The 23,954-nt window shown below is 42.6% G+C and overlaps 1 protein-coding gene across 1 annotated transcript in view; it reads right to left on the reverse strand.

Moving 5' to 3' along the window:
- The window catches only part of DPP10 (dipeptidyl peptidase like 10), a 749,561-nt gene that overhangs the window by 239,154 nt on the left and 486,453 nt on the right, over window positions 1–23,954 (reverse strand). The window contains exon 3 of the mRNA XM_056861104.1: window positions 22,970–23,065. Within this exon, the coding sequence (XP_056717082.1) occupies window positions 22,970–23,065 (96 nt within the window). The remainder of the gene's footprint in view (window positions 1–22,969; window positions 23,066–23,954) is intronic.

Raw genomic sequence — 23,954 nt, forward strand, 5'->3', positions numbered from 1 at the left:
ACCTTGGGGAGAAAAATAGGCTTTGGAGGTACAGTTGAACCAATAAAATTAATTTATTAAAGCAGCATTCTTCAGGCTCCTTGCAGATAAGATTCTTGTGGCCTTTTTTATTCTTAACTGTACCATCACAGTATTAGAACATAGCTGTGTACAATCAATACAATCTTAAATACAAACTATAAACAATTCAGGAAATTCATGTAATTATGCCATTTTGTAAATACAATGCATATCCAGAATGTTGATGAGACAGATACAGAATTTGTCAGGTTAAGTGTTACCAGTGATGATCTTAGGATGCTTTATAGAATCATAGAGTTGGAAGGGACCATCAGGGTTATCTAGTCCAACCCCCTTTCTCTCCTGATCTCCATGTTCAACCATTCCCATATATACAAAACAACTAACACAGCTTTAATTACCTTCTTATAGAAACTACTTCTAGGCTAATGGAGAGAAAGAATGTTGTTTTAATACTTATATAAGTTAATTAAAAGCTTAAGGGTGGATTCAATCCTTCTGCAAATGCAACAAGTTTGTAGAAGGAACATACAAGACTCATTATCTTAAAAGCTCCCTAAGATCCCTGAAAAAAATTCTGCTTCTTATGTTTGGGATGCCCTCAGGATCAGCATGGGATTCAACACAGAGGTCTGCAAGAAGAAGGAAGTATCAGGAGAAATTCCTCTATCTTATTGTGTGAATTTTTAATTCCATTTGTGAACCTGGAGGGGCTAATTCCTTCTTCTTTCTGCAGTCCCCTGTGCCACATTATATACTGTTCCTGATAGATTTTTCAAGGGAAGAAGTAGTATGCTGGGGAAAGGGGGAAAGGGCAAAAAAAAAAAACCTTCCACATACCTGGAAACGAACCAATTTTATCAGAAGTAAAAAGATGTTTGGGATATTGCAACTGAGACTTCAAGTTATGGGTAGTGACCTTTTTTCTGGCAAGACTCCTGTGCCTTTAATAGCTGTGTGACAGGCAGAAATGCCTAGAATGAAAAACTGGTGCCTGCCTAGGTGATAAGATATGGTAAATGCAACTCACATCTCCTCATGCTCCACATGCAGACACACATTATATGCCCTAGGAGAACCCTCACAGTAACAGTGGATTCAGGAACAATGCTTTGCCTATTCCTTAACATATCATTCACTAGCTAGAATTTGTCCTATGGGCAGCACCTGAGGTTGCTAATAAGGTGATGATAGCTAAACCTGTTCCCTACTATTAAGGAGCTTAGCCACTGAGCCTATAAGCATAACCACAGTTCTGCACCCACAGAAACAATACCCTATTCTTCTTATTGGTAACATTAGAATATGACAAAATATTGGTAACTGAATCATACATTGTTGTGTGTTCCTAATTTCCATGAAAGAAGAGATGCTTTTGAGACAGCATTATATATTTTAGTTTCCTTTGAAGATTTGTGGAATTTTTGTAGTATTTTCAAAAAGACAGATGGACTCACATTCTAGCTGTATCTGAAGAATGAGCGGTAACTCATGAAAGCTCATACCTTGCCAGAAATTTTGTTAGTCTTTAAGGTGCTACTGGATTCTTGCTCTTTTCTAAGTGGAGACAAAGAGTCCCTCCAAAATAGTAAATCTGCTGCTTAACATCAGCTCTCTAGAGTCTAGAGATACAAAACCTTACACTGTTAAAGTGCTGAACTTTCAGATAACCCACAGTTCTCTCTGTCCATTTCTAATCAAAATTGCTGTTGCACACCCACAATCTGAAATGCAATTTCCTTCAGTGTCCATTCTGTAGGCAATTTGAACATTTAAGAAATACCACAGCTATTTTTAATGAACATTAACTTGTTTTATAAAAGACCCTGAGGTCCATTCAGAGTAACTTTGGGCCCTTTCATGGTAATCATTCAACAAACCTGTAACAATATATTTGCATTCTCCTAGAAGAAGTTTGTATTGCTCCCTTCTTCCTTGCTTTTTTAGGGCTCTTTGGCTATTTTCTGAAAAGCATCCAAATAACAGACTGGCTGTTCTTGATGAGTTCCTGAAATTTCTGTTTGGACTGATTGGTATGGCTTGTGTATTTTATTCTGCTTCTGGTATTTATTTATTTCATAGACTACCTTTGTCCTCTACTGTACAGAGCAGCTTACACCATTCACTATTACACCAGCTTACTCCTCCACTTGATCTTCATACCAACCCTGTGAGGTAGGTTAGGCTGAGAATGCATGACTGGCCTGAGCAAGCTTCCATGGCAGAGCAGACATCTGAACCTGGGTTACCCAGATAGTCTGACACTCTAACCACTACACAAGTTTTATAATTTTAAATGTTGGGTTTGAGAAACACCTTGAGAGGCGGGATATAATTTTTCAAATAAATATAACGGATACAGATTCTTAAAATACGCAACAAGTATAGCTATCTGGCTTCCTGTGTTGATTAACTTACTATTGTAAAAATCAATAATAAGGTTAAAATGTAAAAATAAATAAATATAGATTTGTAAATAACTGATTCTTTCAGTTGTACTTCAGAAAGTATCTTAAAACCCCGTAGAGGTTTGGTATTTTTGCTGTTATGCCAACACCTCCTGTACCTAAAATATTACATCAGAATGCTTACACAGATGTAACTAAATCTGTATTAGCACTTTCCTAATAAAAATTTATCTTCAAGCACCATTATATTGTGAAACTGAAGTCTGGTCAACATAAATGAGTTTGGCCTGAACAGACAGGAGACAGGACTGATTACAAGAATGTTAACGTTACTTAATGACTATGGAAGTTTCCTCAACGAACATTAATTGGTAGGATATGGCTCTGCTCTACAATCTATTAAAGCCTGAAGGTAACCCATTCCAGTTGACGAGAGAGATCAGGTATATATGCGTGTTCATAAGTAGCAGTTTTGAATTGGAGAGAGAATATAATGTGATCTACACTGAGTATAAGCAAGAAATGTGAGGTATAAATAAGTAAATGAAGAAGGGAAGGGTAGACAATCAGCTGTAAATTGGCTGAAACACTTTGGTGGTGCCAGATGTATTTTTCCAAGGACCTGTGGGGCAACAGATCTACAATCTTCTAGGTGAGCCTCTGTCTCCATCTGTGCTCTATTTGCAGATTGGTAAATAAAGCAAGTATTACGAAATATCTTAAATCATGAGTACTCTCTAATCCAAAGAAAACCAAACAAAGGTAGAACTGTCCTTTGAATGTCTCATATGTCAGTAACTACTGTACAAGATTTTAACATGGAAAAAAATATTCTGTGACCACGGAAAGTTCACATTTGTATTTATGTGGAAATAAGTGAACCAGAGATCAAGAAAATAAATGTGGAGTGTCTGTTTATCTGTACACACAATATCTCACATGTCATGAGAATTTGTATGTGAGAGGGGAAGGATTTTGTCAGCCACAGCATACTTCCTATGTGTACTGTGGTTAGGACACTGTTATTAATGTTTTCCCATCACTGTGCCTCTCTTTTGCTAAATCTACGTGCTGAGCAGTTTTCAACTGAATCTTATATTATTTCCACAGTAGTCAACTTTTTTTGCAATGTGAAGTCAGTACTCCCCCCATTTTTATTATTTTTGCACTAAACATTGAGAAGCTATCACATATACCTGTTCAGATTTTTTCCATAGAGTTATTTTGTCATTGAGATACTTTTAACTCCTGCACTATTTTAGAATGCTTTGCAGCATGTATTTGAAACAGGTGGAAACTCTCCAAGAATAAAAGCAATCTCCATTCTCATTTATCAATGCCTGTGAGATCCCTAATGCCACTGTCATTGGCAAGTTACAGTATTTATTTATTGATACTCCAGTTTCTAGCTAGCTGGCAAAGCAAGCAGCGCTAAGCATAAGCACGTCTACTGAGGCTCCTACTCAGGTCTATTCAATGGAGCTTACTCTCAGGAAGGTGTTCTTAGGATTGCATTGTAAATGTATTCACACCAAGTACTTGTTTCTTGCCTTCTCATCTCTCTCTCCTGAGCTTTGTGAATAACCATTGCAGCCTACATGAACAAGGGGTAAGGAGAAAAACAATGAATAGCCAGGATTAATGCCGACAGGCAGTTACAATGAACATCATGAATGCAGTGGAAGGATGGCTAAATGAGAAGATGCTAAACCCAACTATTGGTGTCTAGAGCAGCTAATCAACAGGACCAGTCTCTCCTAAGTGATTGCCTATGATGTAGAAAAAAACTCAACTGTTCCAGGGCTGCCTGGTAGCTAATAACATGCAGGCTTTGAACCCAAACCCCCATGCATTGTAAACCAGGGCTGTTCCATAGCATACTGCCTTTTTTTTCAGCCTTTCCTATTCTATATGTATGTTTAATTTTGATACCAGGGCCAATGGATAATCCCAGATGTTCCATGTTGTGTCTTTTTCCTAAGTTCCCAGTTAGACATGGGGTTAGAGCAGTGTGTGAGATATAGATTGGAGTCCTGCATCTTTTTTCTCTTTTGATTGGACATTGCTAAAGGGCTGTTGAAAAAATTTTTGGGGTAAAATTTGGATCCGGCAAAATTTGGCCCGTTTTATTCTGGAAACGCCAAAGTCCAAACTCCCCCGATTCAGATCCATGGAATTCGACATGAAATTCGGAGTTCGCGAATAAATTCGGCCATTTAAAGCCATTAAAAACACATTCGCACCTTTCCACAGCTCTGGGGGGGGGGGCATGTTAGGAGGTAGAGTTCCCAAACTTTCAGTGTAGCTTGAGGGGACCCTTCTTGCAAGAACACCCAAGTTTGGTTGAGATTGGGTCAGGGGGTCCTGAGTTATGGGGTCTGGAAGGGGTCCCCCCATTCGCCCATTGGAATAAAGCCATTTAAAGCACTTTTGATGCTTTCCGCGGCTCCGGGGGGGCATGTTTGGAGGTAGAGGTCCCAAACTTTCAGTGTAGCTTGAGGGGACCCTTATTGCAAGAACCCACACGTTTGGTTAAGATTGAGTTATGGGGTCTGGAAGGGGTCCCCCCATCCGCCCATTGGAATAAAGCCATTTAAAGCACTTTTGATGCTTTCCGCGGCTCCGGGGGGGCATGTTTGGAGGTAGAGGTCCCAAACTTTCAGTGTAGCTTGAGGGGACCCTTCTTGCAAGAACCCCCAAGTTTTGTGAAGTTTGGGTCACGGGGTCCTGAGTTATGGGGTTCCCCCATCTGCTCATTGGAATAAAGCCATTTAAAGCACATTCGTGGTGTTCCGTGGCTCCAGGGAAGTATTTTTGGAGGTAGAGGTCCCAAACCTTCAGGGTAGCTTGGAGAGACCCTACTTGCAAGAACCCCCAAGTTTTGTGAAGATTGGTTCAGGGGGTCCCGCGTTATGGGTTCCCCCCATCCACCCATTGGAATGAATGGGAGCAGGCAATCCTTAATGTGCATCTAGAGAGAGGCAAATCCAAGGCAAAACCTCCCGTGCATAAATGGCCGGAGAGTCTGTGTGTGTGAGTCTGTATTCCTTTCATTGGTGCTGCTCCTGCTCTGCTCCTGTGCTGATCGTGAGAGATCCTGAGCTGACCTGCTGCTAGAATCGTATTGGATTACTCCTGAATCCTGACTCCCAGTCTCTGCTCCTGATGGAAGAGAAGACATCCATTGTTTGACCCATTTTGGGCCTTTTCTCTATAACCTTTTTCCTGTGCATGTGTATGTGGGGGGGGAGATTCTCTGTGTGTGTGTGTGAGGGGGGAAGCCAAAGGGGGATGGGTTTACCTGTTCTGCTGGGGGGTGGGCTTGATTGCCTCTGTGTGGGACTGTGCTTTCTGCTGTTTTCACCGGTTGCCAACTTCATCTGGAGTTAACTGTGGGTCAGTGAGTCTCTCTCTGGTTGGCTCCTCTTGTTTCTAATGGGCTGTGCAGCTGCTCCTGTTGTTTCTAATGGGCTAGCCCAGGGGTCTGCAAACTGCGGCTCCCGAGCCGCATGCGGCAGCCAGGCTGCGGAGCCGCGCGCCTGAGAGAGCGCGAGACAGCAGGCGAGCAGACGTGCTGTCTCTCCCCCCCGCCATGGTTAGGAGGCTTCCTTTGGTAGACCTGGCCTCCGGCTGAGTCCCATTGGGAGGCCATGTCTACCCACTGGCTTTCTTGATGGTCGACCTGGACTCCGAGGAGGGGAAAAAGTCCCCCTTCAGAGGCCACGTCTACCAATTGACTTCTATGGTCCTCCGGAGGCCAGGTCTACTGCCAAGAAAGCCAATGGGTAGACCTGGCCTCCCAATGGGACTCAGCCGGAGGCCAGGTCTACCAATAGGCTTTTATGGCAGTAGACCAGGCCTCCAGACGAGGACTCCAGACAGGGAGGGGGAAATGGCAGGGACTTACAATTCAATTTTTATCAATAAATAAGATCACTATTAAGTATGATATCAAGTTTTATTCAGTGTACCTATAGTTTAATTAAGACTGAAAACTTTAATTAAAGTCTATTAAGTTAATAAACAGTGTACCTACCTATATAGTTTAAGTTTAAGAAATTTGGCTCTCAAAAGAAATCTCAATCGTTGTACTGTTGATATTTGGCTCTTTTGACTAATGAGTTTGCCGACCCCTGGACTAGCCTGTCATTCGTTTTAGAACATCCCATGTCAGTGAGTCTCTCTCTGTCTGGCCCGTTCTTCTCCTTCGCTGGGGTCATCAAAAGTCAGCTGCAATTTAATGGTACGATACATACAGAAACATTCCTGAAGGCATCAATTCCCCCTCCACAGGACCTGAGCCTTTGTCTGGGAAAGGCTTTGGCCTTGTGGCCTTTCCTCCGCTAGTGAGTTATGGAGATATCCAAGTGTAATGGTTGGAGTGGCATGCTTCTATCAGTATGTGTCCACTCATTAAAGGGAATGCATTTGCAGGAGAGGATTCAACTCCATTCTACAGAGCTTCCAAAAGTTACAGGGTTCCTACTGGGCATGCTACAAAACTCTCTATAGGGCATGGGGCTAGGCTTCCTGTATTTCTTCCCTCATTGTGCTCTGTGTGTGGGTAAGGGCAGGGTTACATTAAGAAAGTTCATTGGTACCACCATGATTAGTTGACTGCTTACTTGTATGGCTGACACAAGGATGTCAGCATGTTGCTCTGTGATAAGCAGGACTGAATGGTATTGCTGTGGTTGCTAGTATCCCTGTTTCTTTGAGTTGGGTCTATTTGGCCTTTTTCCTCCTATTGAAACAGCACAAGGTACTGATTAGCTACACTGATGTCACACAGACATCCAGGGCTTAAGGATATGCTATTAAATTTCACTAAGAGGTTACCTGAAAATAGCACTGTTTATGTTTTCTTTCAACCGCTGTTATTAAAACCAGAATATTCAGTTTAGATAATGAATTAATTTAACTTGTATGAACATCATGGAAGCACACAAAAACAGAAGGGGGAGTGTGTGTGTGTGTACAAAAATATAATATTCTGATACAGCGATTAATATATATATATATAGTAATCGCTGTATCAGAATATTATATTTATGTTAATTTACTATGTTTAAACTATTGAAGTTAAGGAAAATAGTTGCAATTTATTGTATGTGCTTAGGTCTCTATTAATCAGAGGAAAAAGAAATAGGAAAATCGGTTTGTTATCATGTCATAAATTGAAACTAGTTACTGCTGCAGAATGCAATAAGATATAATTACTTTTATAATTAAGACCTCCCATTCACTTTTAAATTTTTTAAAAAACCATTCTCATTCAAACAACTTTTTAACACTAAAGATTTAATCAAAATATTTTGTTTCTGGCTTTCTTTCTTAAATATTGATCTGTGTTTCCCCTGCAATTTTGACAGCCTGAATATTCCATTCAGTCCCACCAGATCTTAGATGTGCCAGTCTTAAATCCTGGATGCTGGCTCCCCAGCAACACCAGCTTAGTGCCGCTATACCCTTTGCTCTTCCAGCAGAAGGAGAATAGTACAGTACAAATCTAACTCCAAGGAACTTCGAGAACAGAAATTGTAGCAGAGTCCATAGTAATTCTACTTATGCCAACAGGTCACAGAGAAGCATGCTGAGAACACCGACCAATAGGGCTGTCGAAAAAAAAATTCAGTACAGTTCAGATTCGGCTGAATTTGGCCTTTGTGGGTTCGGTACGTGCCGAAGTCTGAACTCCCCCACTTCGGATCCGTTCAATTCGGCGGGAATTCAAAGTTCGGAAAAAAAATTTGGCCGAATAAAGCCATTAAAAAAACAATTGTGCCTTTCCGTGGCTCTGGGGGGGCATTTTTGGGGTTAGAGGTCCCAAACTTTCAGCAGAGCTTCAAAGGACGTTTATTGAAAGACTCCCCAAGTTTTGTAAAGATTGGGTCAGGGGGGGCTGAGATATGGGCCCTGAAAGGGGTCCCCCCACCCTTAATGTGCATCTCTCAGCAGAGCTTGCCGCCCACGCACAAAGCTCCCAGTCCCGACAACAGTTTGCAAAGCAACTCAACCTTGTAAAACAACACCTTTGCAACAGGGAAAAACCAGAAGACACACAACTGAAACCTCCCCCCTCAAACCAGGGAGCGAGAGACTCGAGGGGGAACACACACCCCAGGCAGAACCGACGACAGCCCCCTTTGGCTTCCCCCCCACCCATAGAAACTGCTCCCTCCCCACACACACACAGACTCTGCTTTCCCCCCACACACACACACATACACAGGAGAAAAATTATAGATTAAAGCCCCCAAAGGGGTCTTACTGTGGCTGTCTTCTGTTCCATCAAGAGGGGCTGAAGAGGACTTGTAATCCAAGATGATTCCAATTAGGCACGGGACGTTTTGCTCTGGAGATGCACAGGATCGGCTGATCCATTCATCCCAATAGGGAAAAGGGGAAAGGGGAAAGGGGAAAACCCATATCTCGGGACCCCCTGACCCAATGTTCACAAAACCTGGGGGGTATCTTAAGAACACTGGTCTGAAACTCCGCTCAAAGTTTGGGATCTGCACCCCCAAAAATGCGCCCCCTGCAGCCATGGAAAGAGAAAAGGGGGGGAGGCGATATTTCTGCCCCCACGGAACCCATCTTTACAAAACTTGGGTAGTATCTTAAGAATAATTGACTGAAGCTATGCTAAAAGTTTGGGGGCTATATCCCCAAAAAAGCGCCCTCTGCAGCCACATAAATGGAAAAAGGGGGGAGGAAAAAGGGGGAGAACCCATATCTCGAGACCCCTGACCCAATGTTTACAAAACTTGGGGGGTATCTTAAGAACACTGGTCTGAAACTCCGTTCAAAGTTTGGGATCTGTACCCCCAAAAATGCGCCCCCTGCAGCCATGGAAAGAAAAAGGGGGGAGCCCATATCTTGGGACCCCCTGACCCAATGTTTACAAAACTTGGGGGTATCTTAAGAAGCTTCATCTGAAGCTCCAGTGAAAGTTTTGTGTCTGTACCCCAAAAAATACGCCCCCTGCAGCCACAGAAAAGAGCGAATGTGCACAAGCACCCCCCCACACACACACGAGGATTTCTCTCTCTCTCTCTCTCTCCCTGGCCGGGCCGCACATCAGCTGATTCCTCCAGTACTCAATCCTGACTGATTGGCCAGAAGAAGACCCAGCTTGGCCACCGATTGGCCGGGGGAGGAGAATGCTGCTTACTGACGGTTATGCTGCTTACTGGCGGCCCCGAATTTGCCGAATTTATTCGCGAACTCCCGAACTCGCTGAATTCGCCCCCCCCCGGTTGCCCGCCAGTTTTGAGTTCGGTTCCTCCCGAACTAAAAACCACCGAATCAGGGGAAATTCGGCTGATTTTCAGTTCGGGCCGAACCGAATTGACAGCCCTACCGACCAATGCATGCTAATGCCTGCATGCCTCCCTAACATCAATCTTTTCCTGTCCACATGCAGAAAAAATCCCTGAAGAAATACAGCACCTTCCAATGTAGAAACCACTTTGGTGGAATGTTTGGAATAAACACACCTCAGGAAACTCTACAGTTGCAGGTTTGATTCTCTTCTCACTGCAACCATGTTATTTTTTTTTCCAGACTGAGAAACAATGGCTCCAGTTCACTTGGCAGAGATAACTCCAATAAAAAGCCCAGGACCTCTTCCATAAAATGATTCAGGTCAAGGGGGTTAAGAAGTGCAACTGGTAACCACTTATTAGTTCACTGTTATTATTATCTAATCAATATATTGATATACAAATTATAATATTTTGAAGGTGTGTACTAAAACATCACTAAAGGAGTTGTTGGAACAGAAGGAAGTATGTGTGAAGTATGAAAGAGAGATACCAACCAAAGGCTGAAATTCCTGGGAGACTACAAATGATGTGATAAGAAATGGACAAAAAGGCCCTGAAAAAACATGGTGAGCATAAAAAGCAAGAGGGGCAAACAAAGTGCAAAGAAACGATAACAGAAAGAATGTACCAACTAATAAGATGGAAGATTATGTCCAGCTGGCTAAAACCAGAAATGTTTATCAAATTATGATGGACCAAGCAGACCAGAAAGTTAAAATCAGCAATGGAGCTAAATCGGCCAGTGGTCAACATGAGATGGTGAGATAAATTAAGATGATCAAATCCAGTTGAAAAGATGGACATTCTCTAAGGCAGACAAAGACCTTGAAACCCTATATAAGGCTCATGGAATATGAAGCAAGTTGGAGGATTCCACGTGCCAGCACATGACACAATTGGTACACCAATTACCTCCCATGTCTCCTGCTCCAGCTGCATATCTAGTGTGTTGGACCTTCTCTCTTCCCCATATGGAATACGCTTTCATGCCCTTGGTCTTGTCATTATTTTTGCCATTCAGTTTTGCCCTCTACTAAGTTTTCCTGAGGTACAAAGCTATACAATATTCAATATGTGCTTAAATTTTTATTTAAATAATTTTGTCAGTACATATTTTTTTTCTTTATGTAGAAATAATTCAGGCTGTTTGGAGTGAAATGTACCCACTGAATCAACAGTGTTTCAGTTGCATGTGCCACCATCTTAATTAAGAAACCTCTTGTACCTCAGTTCTTTATATTGTTATTAACAATACACCTCATACTTCTCCATTTTCTGCATTAGATTGAAAGAAAGAAAGAAAGAAAGAAAGAAAGAAAGAAAGAAAGAAAGAAAGAAAGAAAGAAAGAAAGAAAGAAAGAAAGAAAGAAAGGATGTTACTCATGCTTGGCTTTAAATACATTACACTTAAAAAGCAGTCAGAATTTCTTGAAAGTAAGGTTAACTGCCATAATATTTCCTGTTATGTACAGTGCCGATATTCCCAGGCTGGTATCACAACACATAACTCGTAGCTCTATAAACTGTTTTTAAATGTATTTGTCTGTGAAATTCTAATGGGAAATCTTGGCAGACCTTTAGTTTTAAAATTCTTGAGATTTAAGTAGTGATCCTAAGCATGCTGGCTTTTAAACAAGTTTTGCTGAAATCAATGGTACTTCCAAGTAAATTACCGTATATACTCGCGTATAAGCCGAGTTTTTCAGCCCAAAAAAAGGGCTGAAAAAGCCAAACTCGGCTTATACGCGGGTCAATACGGTAGAGGGGGGAGGGGGGAGGAGGGAGGAGGGAGGGGGGAACTTACCTCCATCACCGCCGCCGCCGGGCCCAGCTGCCTTCCTCTGGCCGGGAGGGGCCTGCCTGCGCAGGCAGGAGGCCCCCGCCGGCCGCGCCGCCGCCAACCACGCACCTGGGCGCCTTCCTCCGGCCGGGAGGGGCCTCCTGCCAGGCCAGGAAGGCCGCACCGCTGCTGCCGCCGATTCGCCGCCTCTTCAGGTACGTAGGGGGTTCAGGGGCTCTTCCCCCTCCCCCCCTTGGATGGCACTGGGGTCGGGGTGGGTTGGGGTGGGTTGGGAGGGCCTGGGAGGCGGCGGGAGGGCGGCCTGGGGCAGGGGCCCTGCGCTCTAAAATGGCGGCCGCCATTTTAGAGCGCAGCATTGCCGGTAAAGGGAATTTCTTATTGACCCTCGGCTTATACGCGGGTCAATAAGAAATTCCCTTTTCTGGCCTCAAATTTGGGGGGTCGGCTTATACTCGGATCGGCTTATACCCGAGTATATACGGTAATTTAGGATGTGTGTTTTAAGAAAATATTGGGAATAGACCAAAGTTAATCATTTTGTAAGTCTAATTGATTATAATGGGAGAGTTTTCAGTTCATGATTACCTTTTTCATTGAAATCAAAAGTATTTAACTTTAGTCATATCTAGGGTTGCCAACCTCCAGGTACTAGCTGGAGATCTCCTGCTATTGCAACTGATCTCCAGCCGATACAGATCAGTTCACCTGGAGAAAATGGCCACTTTGGCAATTGGACTCTATGGCATTGAAGTCCCTCCCCTCCCCAAACCCCGCCTTCCTCAGGATTTGCCTCAAAAACCTCCCACCGGTTGCGAAGAGGGACCTGGCAATCCTACAGATTGGAGACTCAGAAGTCTAATTTTTAAAAGGCAAAAACTTGAAGTCATTCACAGTAATTCAGGCATAGTGGGAAGTTTGACCCTGAATCAGATCAATAGGCTTATGGTCTGACTGGGAGAGACTCTGTGTCCACAGCTACCTGCTGCAACTCATAAAAAAATGCTAGTACACTTGCAATGAAACTGAGGTCACTTACATACACACACTACTTCAGCATAGTGAGATCCCATACTCCACAAGCATGTTACTGATTAGCACAGACCCATGGATAGTGCTGATTCAGGGTTATCAGGTTCCTGCCAGGGGTGGGAAATCTCCTGCCCTGGCTCCTTTCTCCTGCTGCCTCTCTGGCTACTGGCTGAAGAGGAAAAATTAAATCACTGTTACCATAGAGTTTCCAGTAATTCCTACAGAGGCATGACATCTCTTCCAGGTTTTGCCTGGAAGTGATGCCATGCCATTGCCTGCCAGCTCCCCTCATGTTCTTGACCCCCAGCCCCCAGATTCCCACCGGTTACAATCCTATTTGGATTGCATGTCTTTCTAACAGAACTAGCCTCTTCCTGCATGGCAACATGCCAATTCCGTGCAAATGCGGCAATATTTAAATGTGTGCACCTGCAGCATGGAATTGTACCACAATCAAATGATTTCAACATGTTTTATGCATGAGAAGGGAGTCCAACATGTAGCTTAATGGTGGTTTGAGCTGTTGCTTTAGTCACTGAAGAAAAGTCAGGAATTGAAAGTTCTCTCATTAAAGGTCACCAAGAACAAAATACTTATACACTTTGGATAGAAATCAAGCCCAATATGTACTGAAGGCCAATATTCTAACTCAGCCCCAGCCCTGATTTTTTTTGGTTTCCATATTTAGCAATTTTATTTTAACAAAGTGCTCAGAATTTAATTATCTCACTAGAGAGAATATGAGTTTGTGTAGTCCCATTAGTGGATGGAAATCAATCTACATTTATTTATTTGGCAAAGAAATACATGGTTTCTATAATCATTACTAGTTGGCAAATACCTCCCCTCAAATTGCCTGGAAATTTGGTCAGACTGGGATAAACAAATCACACACCAATTCCATGTGGGTCATTTTTAACTACGTTAAAATGCTAGATTCTGTATATGTACCACATTCAACTTTTGCAATGGTTAATTAAAAATGTAATTAAGTCAGACCATCAAAATGTAATCAACTGAAGCTTGTAATACTTATTTGTTTTTGTTGCACATATTTCCAACCAAAGGCTAAGTTGTATCCATGTGCCCAAGTTCTGAGAGTGGGGGTATAACACCTAAGCAGCATTTCTTGGAGACAATTTGCCTCAGAGGGCAAAGAAATCATTGCATGGCTGTGATAGAAGCTCTCTGTCAACTATTAAGCTGACATGGCATGAGAGGAGCACAGGTCATGCTGTAATTTACAGAAACATACCCTCAAACTCTATCTACTCAGGGAGGATTTTTGACCTTATTTTGACAGCCATGCTGCTTCCCCACCCTTTCTTAAACAAAACACAAACATAGCCAAAATTATAATGCCATGTATGTATAATGTCTTGCCACAAATACAAAGAAATCCATTGTGTATGGAATGCAACCATAAGGTAAAGTCTTAACGATTTAACTCCTTTCTTAGCATTGAAAGACTATCATTCCCCCAAACTAGGCACTACCCATGTGTCTATTTTATTCTATGCAGATGATGCAGTATTACTCTCCCGCACAAAGATGGGTTTCAGACGTTTGCTGAATAGATGTATATTTTTTTTACTCTATTAACAAATTACAACTGAACTATGAGAAATCCAAAATATTGGTATTTGCTAAATCCTGCAAAATCCAAAAATGGATATTTGCGGGGAAAGAAATAGAACAAGTAAAGCAGTTCACATACCTAGGTCTCTACCTACAACATGTCCTGGTCAAACCATCGTAAATCAGCAGTTAATATTGCCACCATCAGTGCATCGGATATTTTACGTGTGTGTTTTTTTTGGCAGGGGCAATCATTTTGTTCCATCTGCATTGAAAGTCTTTATAGCCAAAATAATTCCACAACTACTCTGTCATTCCAGTATGGATTAATGCATTTGATATTCATGCTGAAAGTTAAGGTGTGCATGGTTAAATGGATGCAAAACTTCAGCGAAATGATTCCAATGGAAACTTGGGAACAACTGTGCACGACAGAAATAAAATTTTCTTCTTCACAAGCAGTTAGAGAAAATTGGTGTAAAATGTTTTACAGATTGTACCTCTCTTCGAAAGACCTTCAAAAGATGTTTAAGACAAACCAAGCTAACTGCTGGAAATGTTCAGAAACGGAGGGGATCTTCTTCCACCAATGGTGGACGTGTAAAAAGAGTCAGCAGTTCTGGAAGATGATTCATAAAAGAATCCAAGATATATTGCAAGCACAATTTGAACTAAATCCCAAATTTATGCTATTGGGAATTATTCCTCCACAAGTAAATTTAATCCATAAAGAACTTTTTCAACATGCAACTACTGCAGCTAGAATTTTGTATGCATTCTATTGGAAAGACTCAAAGATTCCTACGATGAATGAGTGGATTTACAAACTATTCGACTTTGCTTCGATGTCTAAATTAACCTATTTGATAAAAAGACAATCACTGGATGACTTTAAGAGCAAGTGGCAACCGCTATATGATAAGTATGCTACAACAGTGAACTTTGCTAATTGCATTTAACTAATCTGTTATACACAATTTAAAGAAGACTTATTTAGTGTTAGTTATTAACAGTTATTAATAGAGATACCAATATGATTTTAAGTGAAGATATTAGTAAGTGTTTAAGACTGACTTATAGAAGGATATGCTATAAATCTCATCGATAAGAAATTAAAGGGTGTACCATAATTTAATATTAATTTAATATTAATTTAAGAGTGTATTGGAAAAGTTTGGACACAGAACCCCAATGCTTTCCACATTTCCCTCCCCATACCCTTTTTATTTTTGTACCCCAAAAAACCTTTAGTAATAAAAAAAAAATATTTTAAAAAATTGCCAAACTACTTTAGGAAACTGCATGTCACAACAACACATCTCTGGGCAAAGCCAGACACACATCCTAATCTCAAACATAAGCCTTCCAGTTGGGCTGAAGTGTATCTGACCATAACTAAACTCCAAAAGTCACTCTTAAGACAGGCTAAATGCATATTTGAACCTCAAAAGTCATTCCAAACTTTGTGGCAAGCTAAATGGATAGTGAATCCTCTCATCCCTGTACTTAGCTCAAGGCAAGATGGTTCAGTACTCATCAGAACCCCCAAACTCAGTGTTCATTCCCCCTTTGTCCAGGATCACGTTCATATTTAAATCTCAAAACACACCTAAACCTCCAAAAGCTGTCACAAAGAGGATAGTGGCTCTGATCTTCACCCCCAAGGTGATAGGTGGGGGAAGATTTGGCTCAGACACAACAAGGGACATCTTGTCTAATTTCTTCCTCTCCTTGCAGTTGCTTCAGAGCGGGGTAAAAGAGTATCCAGCCTCTTCCACCTGCCTCTCCCCAAGGTGACCAGTGTAGGAAAGATCTGGGCTCAAAGAAAGTCTTTGAATCTATTATTCTTCTCCCATGGTTGCTTCAAAGAGGAAGGAGAACTTAACCTTTTTCTCCCCCAGTGTAACTGCTTGGGGAATGAATTTGACTCAGAAACAGATTGTGTCAAAGTGTATGTAATCTTTATAAACATTTTTTCTTCCTTCTTCGGTAAACTCAGAAGGCAGGGGTAGCTCAGCCTTCATTCATCCCAAAGCAACTGCTGGAAGGGAGAATGTATGACTCCTAATAGTCTATGTTGGTCCCCAGAGTTCGTGCCTACAAGTACCCTATTGTCCCAGGGCAGAGGGAAATGCATGTTTGCCACTTCCGACCATAACAGTTTTATGGATAATTTGGGAAGGATAGATGATGTCATAACCTCTCCTCCCAGACAATATTTCCCTGCTCAAGCAGGCAATCCATGGCAGTTACTTGCTCAGTTTCCTAGTAAAATGGACCACACTACTCAGACATGGAAAGCATTCCTTTCATATGAAATTTGTTGGATGATGTAGATTAAATAAGCAGAAAGGAGTTTTAAGAAGCTATTTTTAAATGATTTTTATTGTGTCACAGCACAGCTTGGGACTTGCAGCCTGCTCCACTGCTGCCCCCTTGGAACTGCTGCTGCTAGCAATGAACAGGCAGCGATGAGCGGGCAGCTGTGCCCAGCAAGAGGTAGCAGAGTGCAATGAAGGTCCTGGGCATGGCAGCCACCCACTTGGTGCTACTGCTCCTGTGCTGCTTCATAAAAGTTTTGTTAACTGGCAATCCCCATTCACCATGGGTGTTGGTTAGTAAAGCTTAGCTTTGTCCACAGCCAGAGCTCATCAATTTTTTGTGACCTGAAGTTTTCTTTTACTCTCTTGGCCATTTTACACACAAAGGAGGAAGTAGCCATGAGCACATGGTCCTAAACTCACTAGAGGATGAAATCTAGATACTGAAACCTAAGTAATGGATGATTTCTAATTGCTTGCAGCTCTAAAAATTATATGGCCTATTTCTAATTACCATCTTTATGCATAGGGTTGCCAGGTTCCTCTTTGCCACCGGCGGGAGGTTTTTGGGGCACTGCCTGAGGAGGACAGGGTTTGGGGAGGGGAGGGACTTCAATGATATACAATCCAATTGCCAAGGCGGCCATTTTCTCCAGGTGAACTGACCTCTGTCGGCTGGAGATTAGTTGTAATAGTAGGAGATCTCCAGCTAGTACCTGGATGTTGGCAACCCTATTTATGTAAGATATGTAAGAATCAGAATTTAGAGGGTTTGCATTTTATTCATGTTTCTTTTTCTCCTTGCTTAGTCTTTTTTGTTTGTAAATGTGATGTATGCTTTTTTTTATTAAACTTCTTTTCATTTTCAGTGCTGTCAGTCTGATCTCTATGATCCATGTTAAGCCCCTGTTCAGTCCAACAGCAGAAAGGAGAGGGGGCAGCAGTTAAATTCCACCCCTCAGAGTACTCAACTAAGCACGTTGGTCCCCTCAATAGCAAGTGCAAAAGGAGAGGGAGATGCAAAAACAGAGTGAAGCCTTTAATGGCAAAGCAGCAGAGGGAGCTTGAGCTCAAACCCAGAGCAGCTGGTTACTTTGAAGATAAGCAAGAATTTTGGAGTGAAACAGGCCTTTTTTCTTCTTCATATTTATAAATAACTATCATCCCAATCAATATGTCTGATCCTTATGGGATGTGTTAGATCCTAACTAGGAAACAAGTAGGAATAGTACAGATTCAGTTTCATAAATGTACAGATTTGGAGAACATTTTGAGGCATCTAACAATTTCTCTAACAATGAAGGGAAGTTACCCTATCCAGATGCTCACAGCTTACTGAATCCAGCAAGATGTGGCAGCACTGACATGCAAATGTTTGAATCACACTGGATTTGTATGAATGCTGGTATACTTCAAAGGCTACCCATGGATAGGGTAACCCACACAATATAGGGAGGAAAATGTTTAAATGTAAGTAGATCAGCTGTTCCCTCTCAAGTGAGCCTGATATATTCATCCTGGGTCCCAAGGCAAGCAGCAATTGTCTAATTTTACATAGCCTTCTTATACTATGTAATTCCAGAACAGGTGCAGACAGCCTATGGGCAGTAGGGACAGCTGTCCCAGGGTTTACATTAAGGGGGACTGACCACCCATGCCACTCCTAAAGGGGGGTGGGAAAGAAAACTAGCAGATTACTGCTGCCACTCACACCCACCCCATCTTGCAAAGGGCTTTCAGTGGTGGTTCCCGTCTGCCGTGCATGAAGTGAGAAACACCACTTGCTGGGCTGGTGGTAGGGTGGCAATCATTCTGGGGGCCCATCCTAGACTTTTGCTCAGGGCCCCAGAATCACTAAGACTGCCCCCATTTCAGAAGGGTAGCTTTACCAGTTTGTTGTAACAAAAACAGAATTTGGAATAAAATGCTGTTAGTCTTAAGACTTCAGTTTGCTCATATTAAAAAGTTATATTACCAAAAAAGCTCATGGTCCTGTGTTAATGATCAGAAGAACAAGTTTGAAGAAGTGATTATGACTACTCAAGTGTCAACAAGTAAGATGATAAATGAATATAACTGTGGGACTGGAAGCCATATTGTTCAATTTCTTTTATAGTCATGATCTGCTAATATATAAAGAGAGTTAATGGTTTACATTGACTTTCAAACAGCAAATTGTTTGCTAATGTTTTCTGTAGAACTCTCCCACAGATATAAAATGAAGTATCTGATATGATAGTATAGAGGGGAAGGTCTGAGGAAGACTTGCTTCCAGGTGAGAGCAGGGGCAGAGATGCAGACACCAGGGGCAGAGATGCAGACGCCAGAACCTCAGCAGTTGGCTGAAGAAGACCAGGGAAGACCAGTAGTGGCACGAGGGCTCGAAGACCGATCAAAAACCCTGCTTGTGGGAAGGCTATGGCCTGACACCCATGCTGTTGGTCAGGGCTGGCTAACAGTGTGGGCAGTGATCAGGGGAGAGGGGGTGTTCCTAGGCTTGAGAGCCTAGAGGTTGGTGGGAGACAGACTGAGACTCGGGGTGGGTCCAAATAATTGGGAAGATATTAAAAGCAATGATAAGACACACTTTAGGGTGGATGAAGGAGGGAGAAAAAGAGAAGGAGTCCACAGGTAGGGAAAGGTGAAGCAAATTACTTCCCTGGAAGGTAGGTGTGGTGTGACAATGTATCTTACCCAGAATAAAGGCTACATTGAATCACAGTTCAGTGTTTCCTGAGTGCTTCTGAGGAATAGCGAAAGCCATGGAGTCAAGACTACTTCCCAGCTTGTTACAGGCACCCATCCTCCAAGAGTCTCAGGAAGTGCCGGCCACACCCAAATATAGTATTTTTATGATTAGGTCATGATAGATTTATGTTGCTTGCATAGTTAACTATCTAAAAAAAAAATCAAGCAGTTGAGAGTTACTACCCTTGTAGGACAGTGGTTTCCAATAAAATGCTGGTACTTTAAAAAAAAAATAGGGAAATTGTGAGAAGGAACCAGCAATATGGCAATTGTCAGAGGACACCCTTACTTACATACTAGTGAAGAACTGAGGCCCAAGGTCCATTACATGTCCACTCAAACTTTCATTTTCATGTCCATAACAATTTAATGGTATTTTATGATAAATTTTGTAACAGAATTTACATGCATCCCTTTAATAGCCTAGACCTTTGTTATTTGAAATTATCTGATAGCCATTTTAACGCCTCATCATTCAACACAGCACTGTAGTTTAAGCACATTACAGCCATTTCCTCCCTTTTCTACTTCTGCGGCACAACTCCATCCATCTCTTTCAATGTGCCCTCCATCTTAAACATTTTGTATCACTCACTGGCAACATTTTAAATTTTCACTTTTTATTAAATGTTGAAAATCAATACTTCTAAAAGTAGGTGCACTCTCATTTAACATCCTCAAAGGCGTGACAGATATCTAGACCTCTTTTCAGAATCACTTTAGAGAACGGTGGCTGATCTGATGGAATTTAATTATAGCATAAAAAATACAGGCCACAATCCAGAAAGCCCATTTACATGTTCTCTAGGGATTGTGCATGCAGAGCCAGGCACTCTGTATCTCTCTTTCAGCACACACGGCCCCAAGACTTTCAAATTGCTTGTTATGAATCTCTGAAATTTGATGCAGTACAGGAATCTGGAGATGGGATGTATATTGAGCAGAGCTTAATGAGAAGCCAAATTGTATATGAGGTTTTGCACACATTCTTTTCAACTGCAGCAATTTGAGACTAGCATGACAAACTACAAGAAGATTTTTTATTCAGAAGATTTTATTTTCTTATCACTATTAACTCAAAAGAGATTTTATAATTGTGTTTTATATTAAAGTTTCCCAGCCACACCACAATAAAATAAGTACCTCACTGTATTTTTCAGCCAATTTTGAGGAAAGATTATGGCATGACCATCCATACTTTCCCCCTCATATATTACTCTGTATGTGGAAGCTTCATCTTACCAAGTTCCTGCATTATTTGGCAACTTTTCTTTACATGGAAAACTACATGTATGGGAAGAGTGAGTGAAACTAGTGGCATGGACTAAAATTGTTCATTCAGCTGTCACTCATTCTATTTTACTTTATTTATGAAAAAATGCATTACCGTATATACTCGCGTATAAGCCGAGTTTTTCAGCCCCAAAAATGGGCTGAAAAAGCCGGCCTCGGCTTATACGCGGGTCAATACGGGGGGAGGGAGGGAGGAGGGAGGAGGGAAACTTACCGCCGTCGCCGCCGCCGCCGGGCCCGTGCCACTTCCTGCCGCCGGGAGCGGCCTGGGGCAGCCTCCTGCAGCCGCAGGAAGGCTGCCCCAGCCCCCCGGGCCCCCCCGCCATTTTTCCTGGGTGGGAGGGGCCTTGGGCAGCCTCCTGCAGCCGCAGGAAGGCTGCCCTGGCCCTTCCCGCCCCCGCCGCCATTTTTCCCGGGCGGGAGGGGCCTGGGGCAGCCTCCTGCAGCCGCAGGAAGGCTGCTCCGGGTCCCCCTGGGCCTCGCCGCCGCTTCCTCCCGCAGGGAGCGGCCTGGGGCAGCCTCCTGCAGCCGCAGGAAGGCTGTCCAGGCCCCCCCGGGCCGCGCCGCCGCCAGACCCTCGCCGCTGGAGAGCCCTGTCAGGTAAGCCTGCGGGGGGGGAGGGGTTATAAGCCGACCCTCGGCTTATACGCGGGTGCCTAATTTTCCCCCATTTTGGGGGAGAAATTAGGCACCTCGGCTTATACGCGGGTCGGCTTATACATGGGTATATACGGTACTCTGATTTACTGTAAGTATTTGCAATTTTAGGGAAAATATATAAACTTCAAAAATTGTATTTATAAAATATTATCAGATAATCCCAGTATCTATTTTTGCACATGGCAACTCTTGCTAAGGACTCTACCAATCCCAACAGTAAGCACTTTAAGACAATTTCCTGATTGTCTGACTCTTTGAGTTATATTCCTTCACATGCTCTTTTCTGTGTAAGGTATGAAATTTAATTTCTTGAAGTTACTGACCAGAACAAAAGCAATACTGAAAAGAACCCAGTGAGCAATAGACAAACCCTACTTCCTGGAGTGCATATAGTTTGTAAACTATCTGTTTTATCATATAAATCGAAATACAGCATCACTGCTTTAGCTATGTGGGAAAGCAATAAACAAATAGCTCAAAAAAAAACAAACCTTACACAGTCATCATCACACATAGACATCTATTCCACAAAAGCCTATACGCTCAGCTGTCTTCGGATTACCTACAGCTTGCTCATGAAAACAGTGTTCTGGATAAAACAAGGGTTTCTTATCTCACTCAATCTCACTCAGTTCCCCTCAATGCTATATCCCTCTACCCCCACATTGTTTTTATTCATGCAGTTCCCATGATCTCCAGCTAGGGTTGCCAATCTCAGGTAAGACCTGGAGATCTCTAGGAATTTCAACTGAACTACAGAGATCAATTCCCTTGGAGGTAATAGTAGTGAAGAACAAGTTCAATGGTATTATACCCTGCTGAGGCCCATCCCTCCCCAAACCCCACCCTCTCAGGCTCCACCGGCAAATTTTCAGGAATTTCCCCTCCTATATCCCCAGCTTAGCATTTTTTTAGGGCTTCCTTCCTTTTTAACTTGCAGAAAAGCTGGTTGGATCCCACATTTTATTCTGGTTCACATATCATAGATCAAAAAACAGACAGAACTACTAGATTAATTTACATCACCTCAAACTAGGGTTGCCAACCTCCAGGTGGCAGCTGGAGTTCTCCCGCTATTACAGCTGATCTCCAGCTGATAGAGATCAGTTCACCTGGAGAAAATGACTGCTTTGGCAACTGGACTCTATAGTCCCCAAACCCCACCCTCCTCAGGCTCCACACCAAAAACATCCCCCCAGTGGCAAAGAGGGATTTGGCAACTCTACCTCAAACACAATGCTTTTCAGTAATCGTTTCACATATTCAGACACTTTGAGTCATTAACTGCAAATCAGTGGGCTTAGACTAGAGTAATTTCTGCTTCGCTGAGTTAGGAGCATCACTGAGAGTATTTACCTACACTTAGACATTCAAGAAAATATCAAACCACTCTGTAACTTCCAAGTCCCATTACTTAGTACCACATTCCATGCTACCACACCAGACCTGTTCCACCAATCAGCAGCTGAAGCTTCACAAACAGAAAATACAGTTTATGTGTTGCTCAAATTCAAATGTGATGACTACAAATGTGATTACTACAATTGTCACATTACAACTTAAGCATCTGAATTTTTATTACACAGTGTCTTGCCGTTAATCTTTTCTTAATCGTTTAAGGCCAGTTCTCAAAGGAAAGGAAGTTCTCACACTATGCAATCATCACCAAATTAATGTTTAGGTTAGAAATGCTGTAATTAAATGAATAAAAGCTGAGTTTATCCAACTGTTCCAGATCGCAAATTTTCCTGTTCAAAATAGTTAGCATCAAGAGCAACATACCATTAATCCATTTGGCTTCTGGATTGTGAATGACAAACTCTTTTCTGAAGAGATCTTCCAGAGACAATCTGGTTTCTGATGAATTTGACAGTTCATCTGAAGCAAAACAAAAGTAGAAAACAAAGCCATTTATCTTTGTAACAAAAAAGAAATATATATTTGTATTGGAATCAATACTTTTTAATATACATTCCGGGTACAATAAACATCTGCCCATACTGGCAACATAACCATAATCATTTATATATCTAATAGTGATGTGTGGCCCCCATCTGCAGATAGCTACATGATATCCACATGAACATGAAACAGATTTTCCTGCAAACTTGGGGGGTTAAATTTCCCCCAAAAATAAAAGAGCATTGTCCGAGCATACGCAGACAAAGCGCTTACTTTGCTTTTACAGGTATGGTGATGACGGAGTTGCTGTGGCAGAGTGCTGGAGTAACTCCAGGCCCAGCAGTGGTGGCAAAGTCCCGAATTGCTCTGGGCCTGGCTGCAGCAGTGAAGTACAGGAGCCATTTCGGGCCTGAAGCAGCTCCCAGATACCACCATCACCACAGCCAAGCCTGGAGCGTGGCTCGGTGATGGGACAGCTTCTGCATACCCGGAGCAGTTCCCAGACACCGCAGCAGCCAAAGTTGGGCCCAGAGGCAGCTGCTGAGGCCTGGAGATGTGCTGGGTTGGCAATGGGAGGAGTAGGGTTGCCAACCTCCAGGTACTAGCTGGAGATCTCCTGCTGTTACAACTGATATCCAGCTGATAGAGATCAGTTCACCTGGAGAAAATGGCCGCTTTGGCCATTGGATTCTATGGCACTGAAGTCCCTCCCCTCCCCAAACCCCACCCTCCTCAGGCCCTGCCCAAAAAATCTCCCGCCAGTGGCAAGGAGGGACCTGGCAACCCTAGGGAGGAAGAGTATAGGATTCCCCCACACACACACACACAAGTCTTGATAAGGAGGGGAGGATGGCAGGAGTTGAAG

Source organism: Euleptes europaea, chromosome 15 (genome assembly GCF_029931775.1).
Source record: "Euleptes europaea isolate rEulEur1 chromosome 15, rEulEur1.hap1, whole genome shotgun sequence".
Taxonomy (NCBI): domain Eukaryota; kingdom Metazoa; phylum Chordata; class Lepidosauria; order Squamata; family Sphaerodactylidae; genus Euleptes; species Euleptes europaea.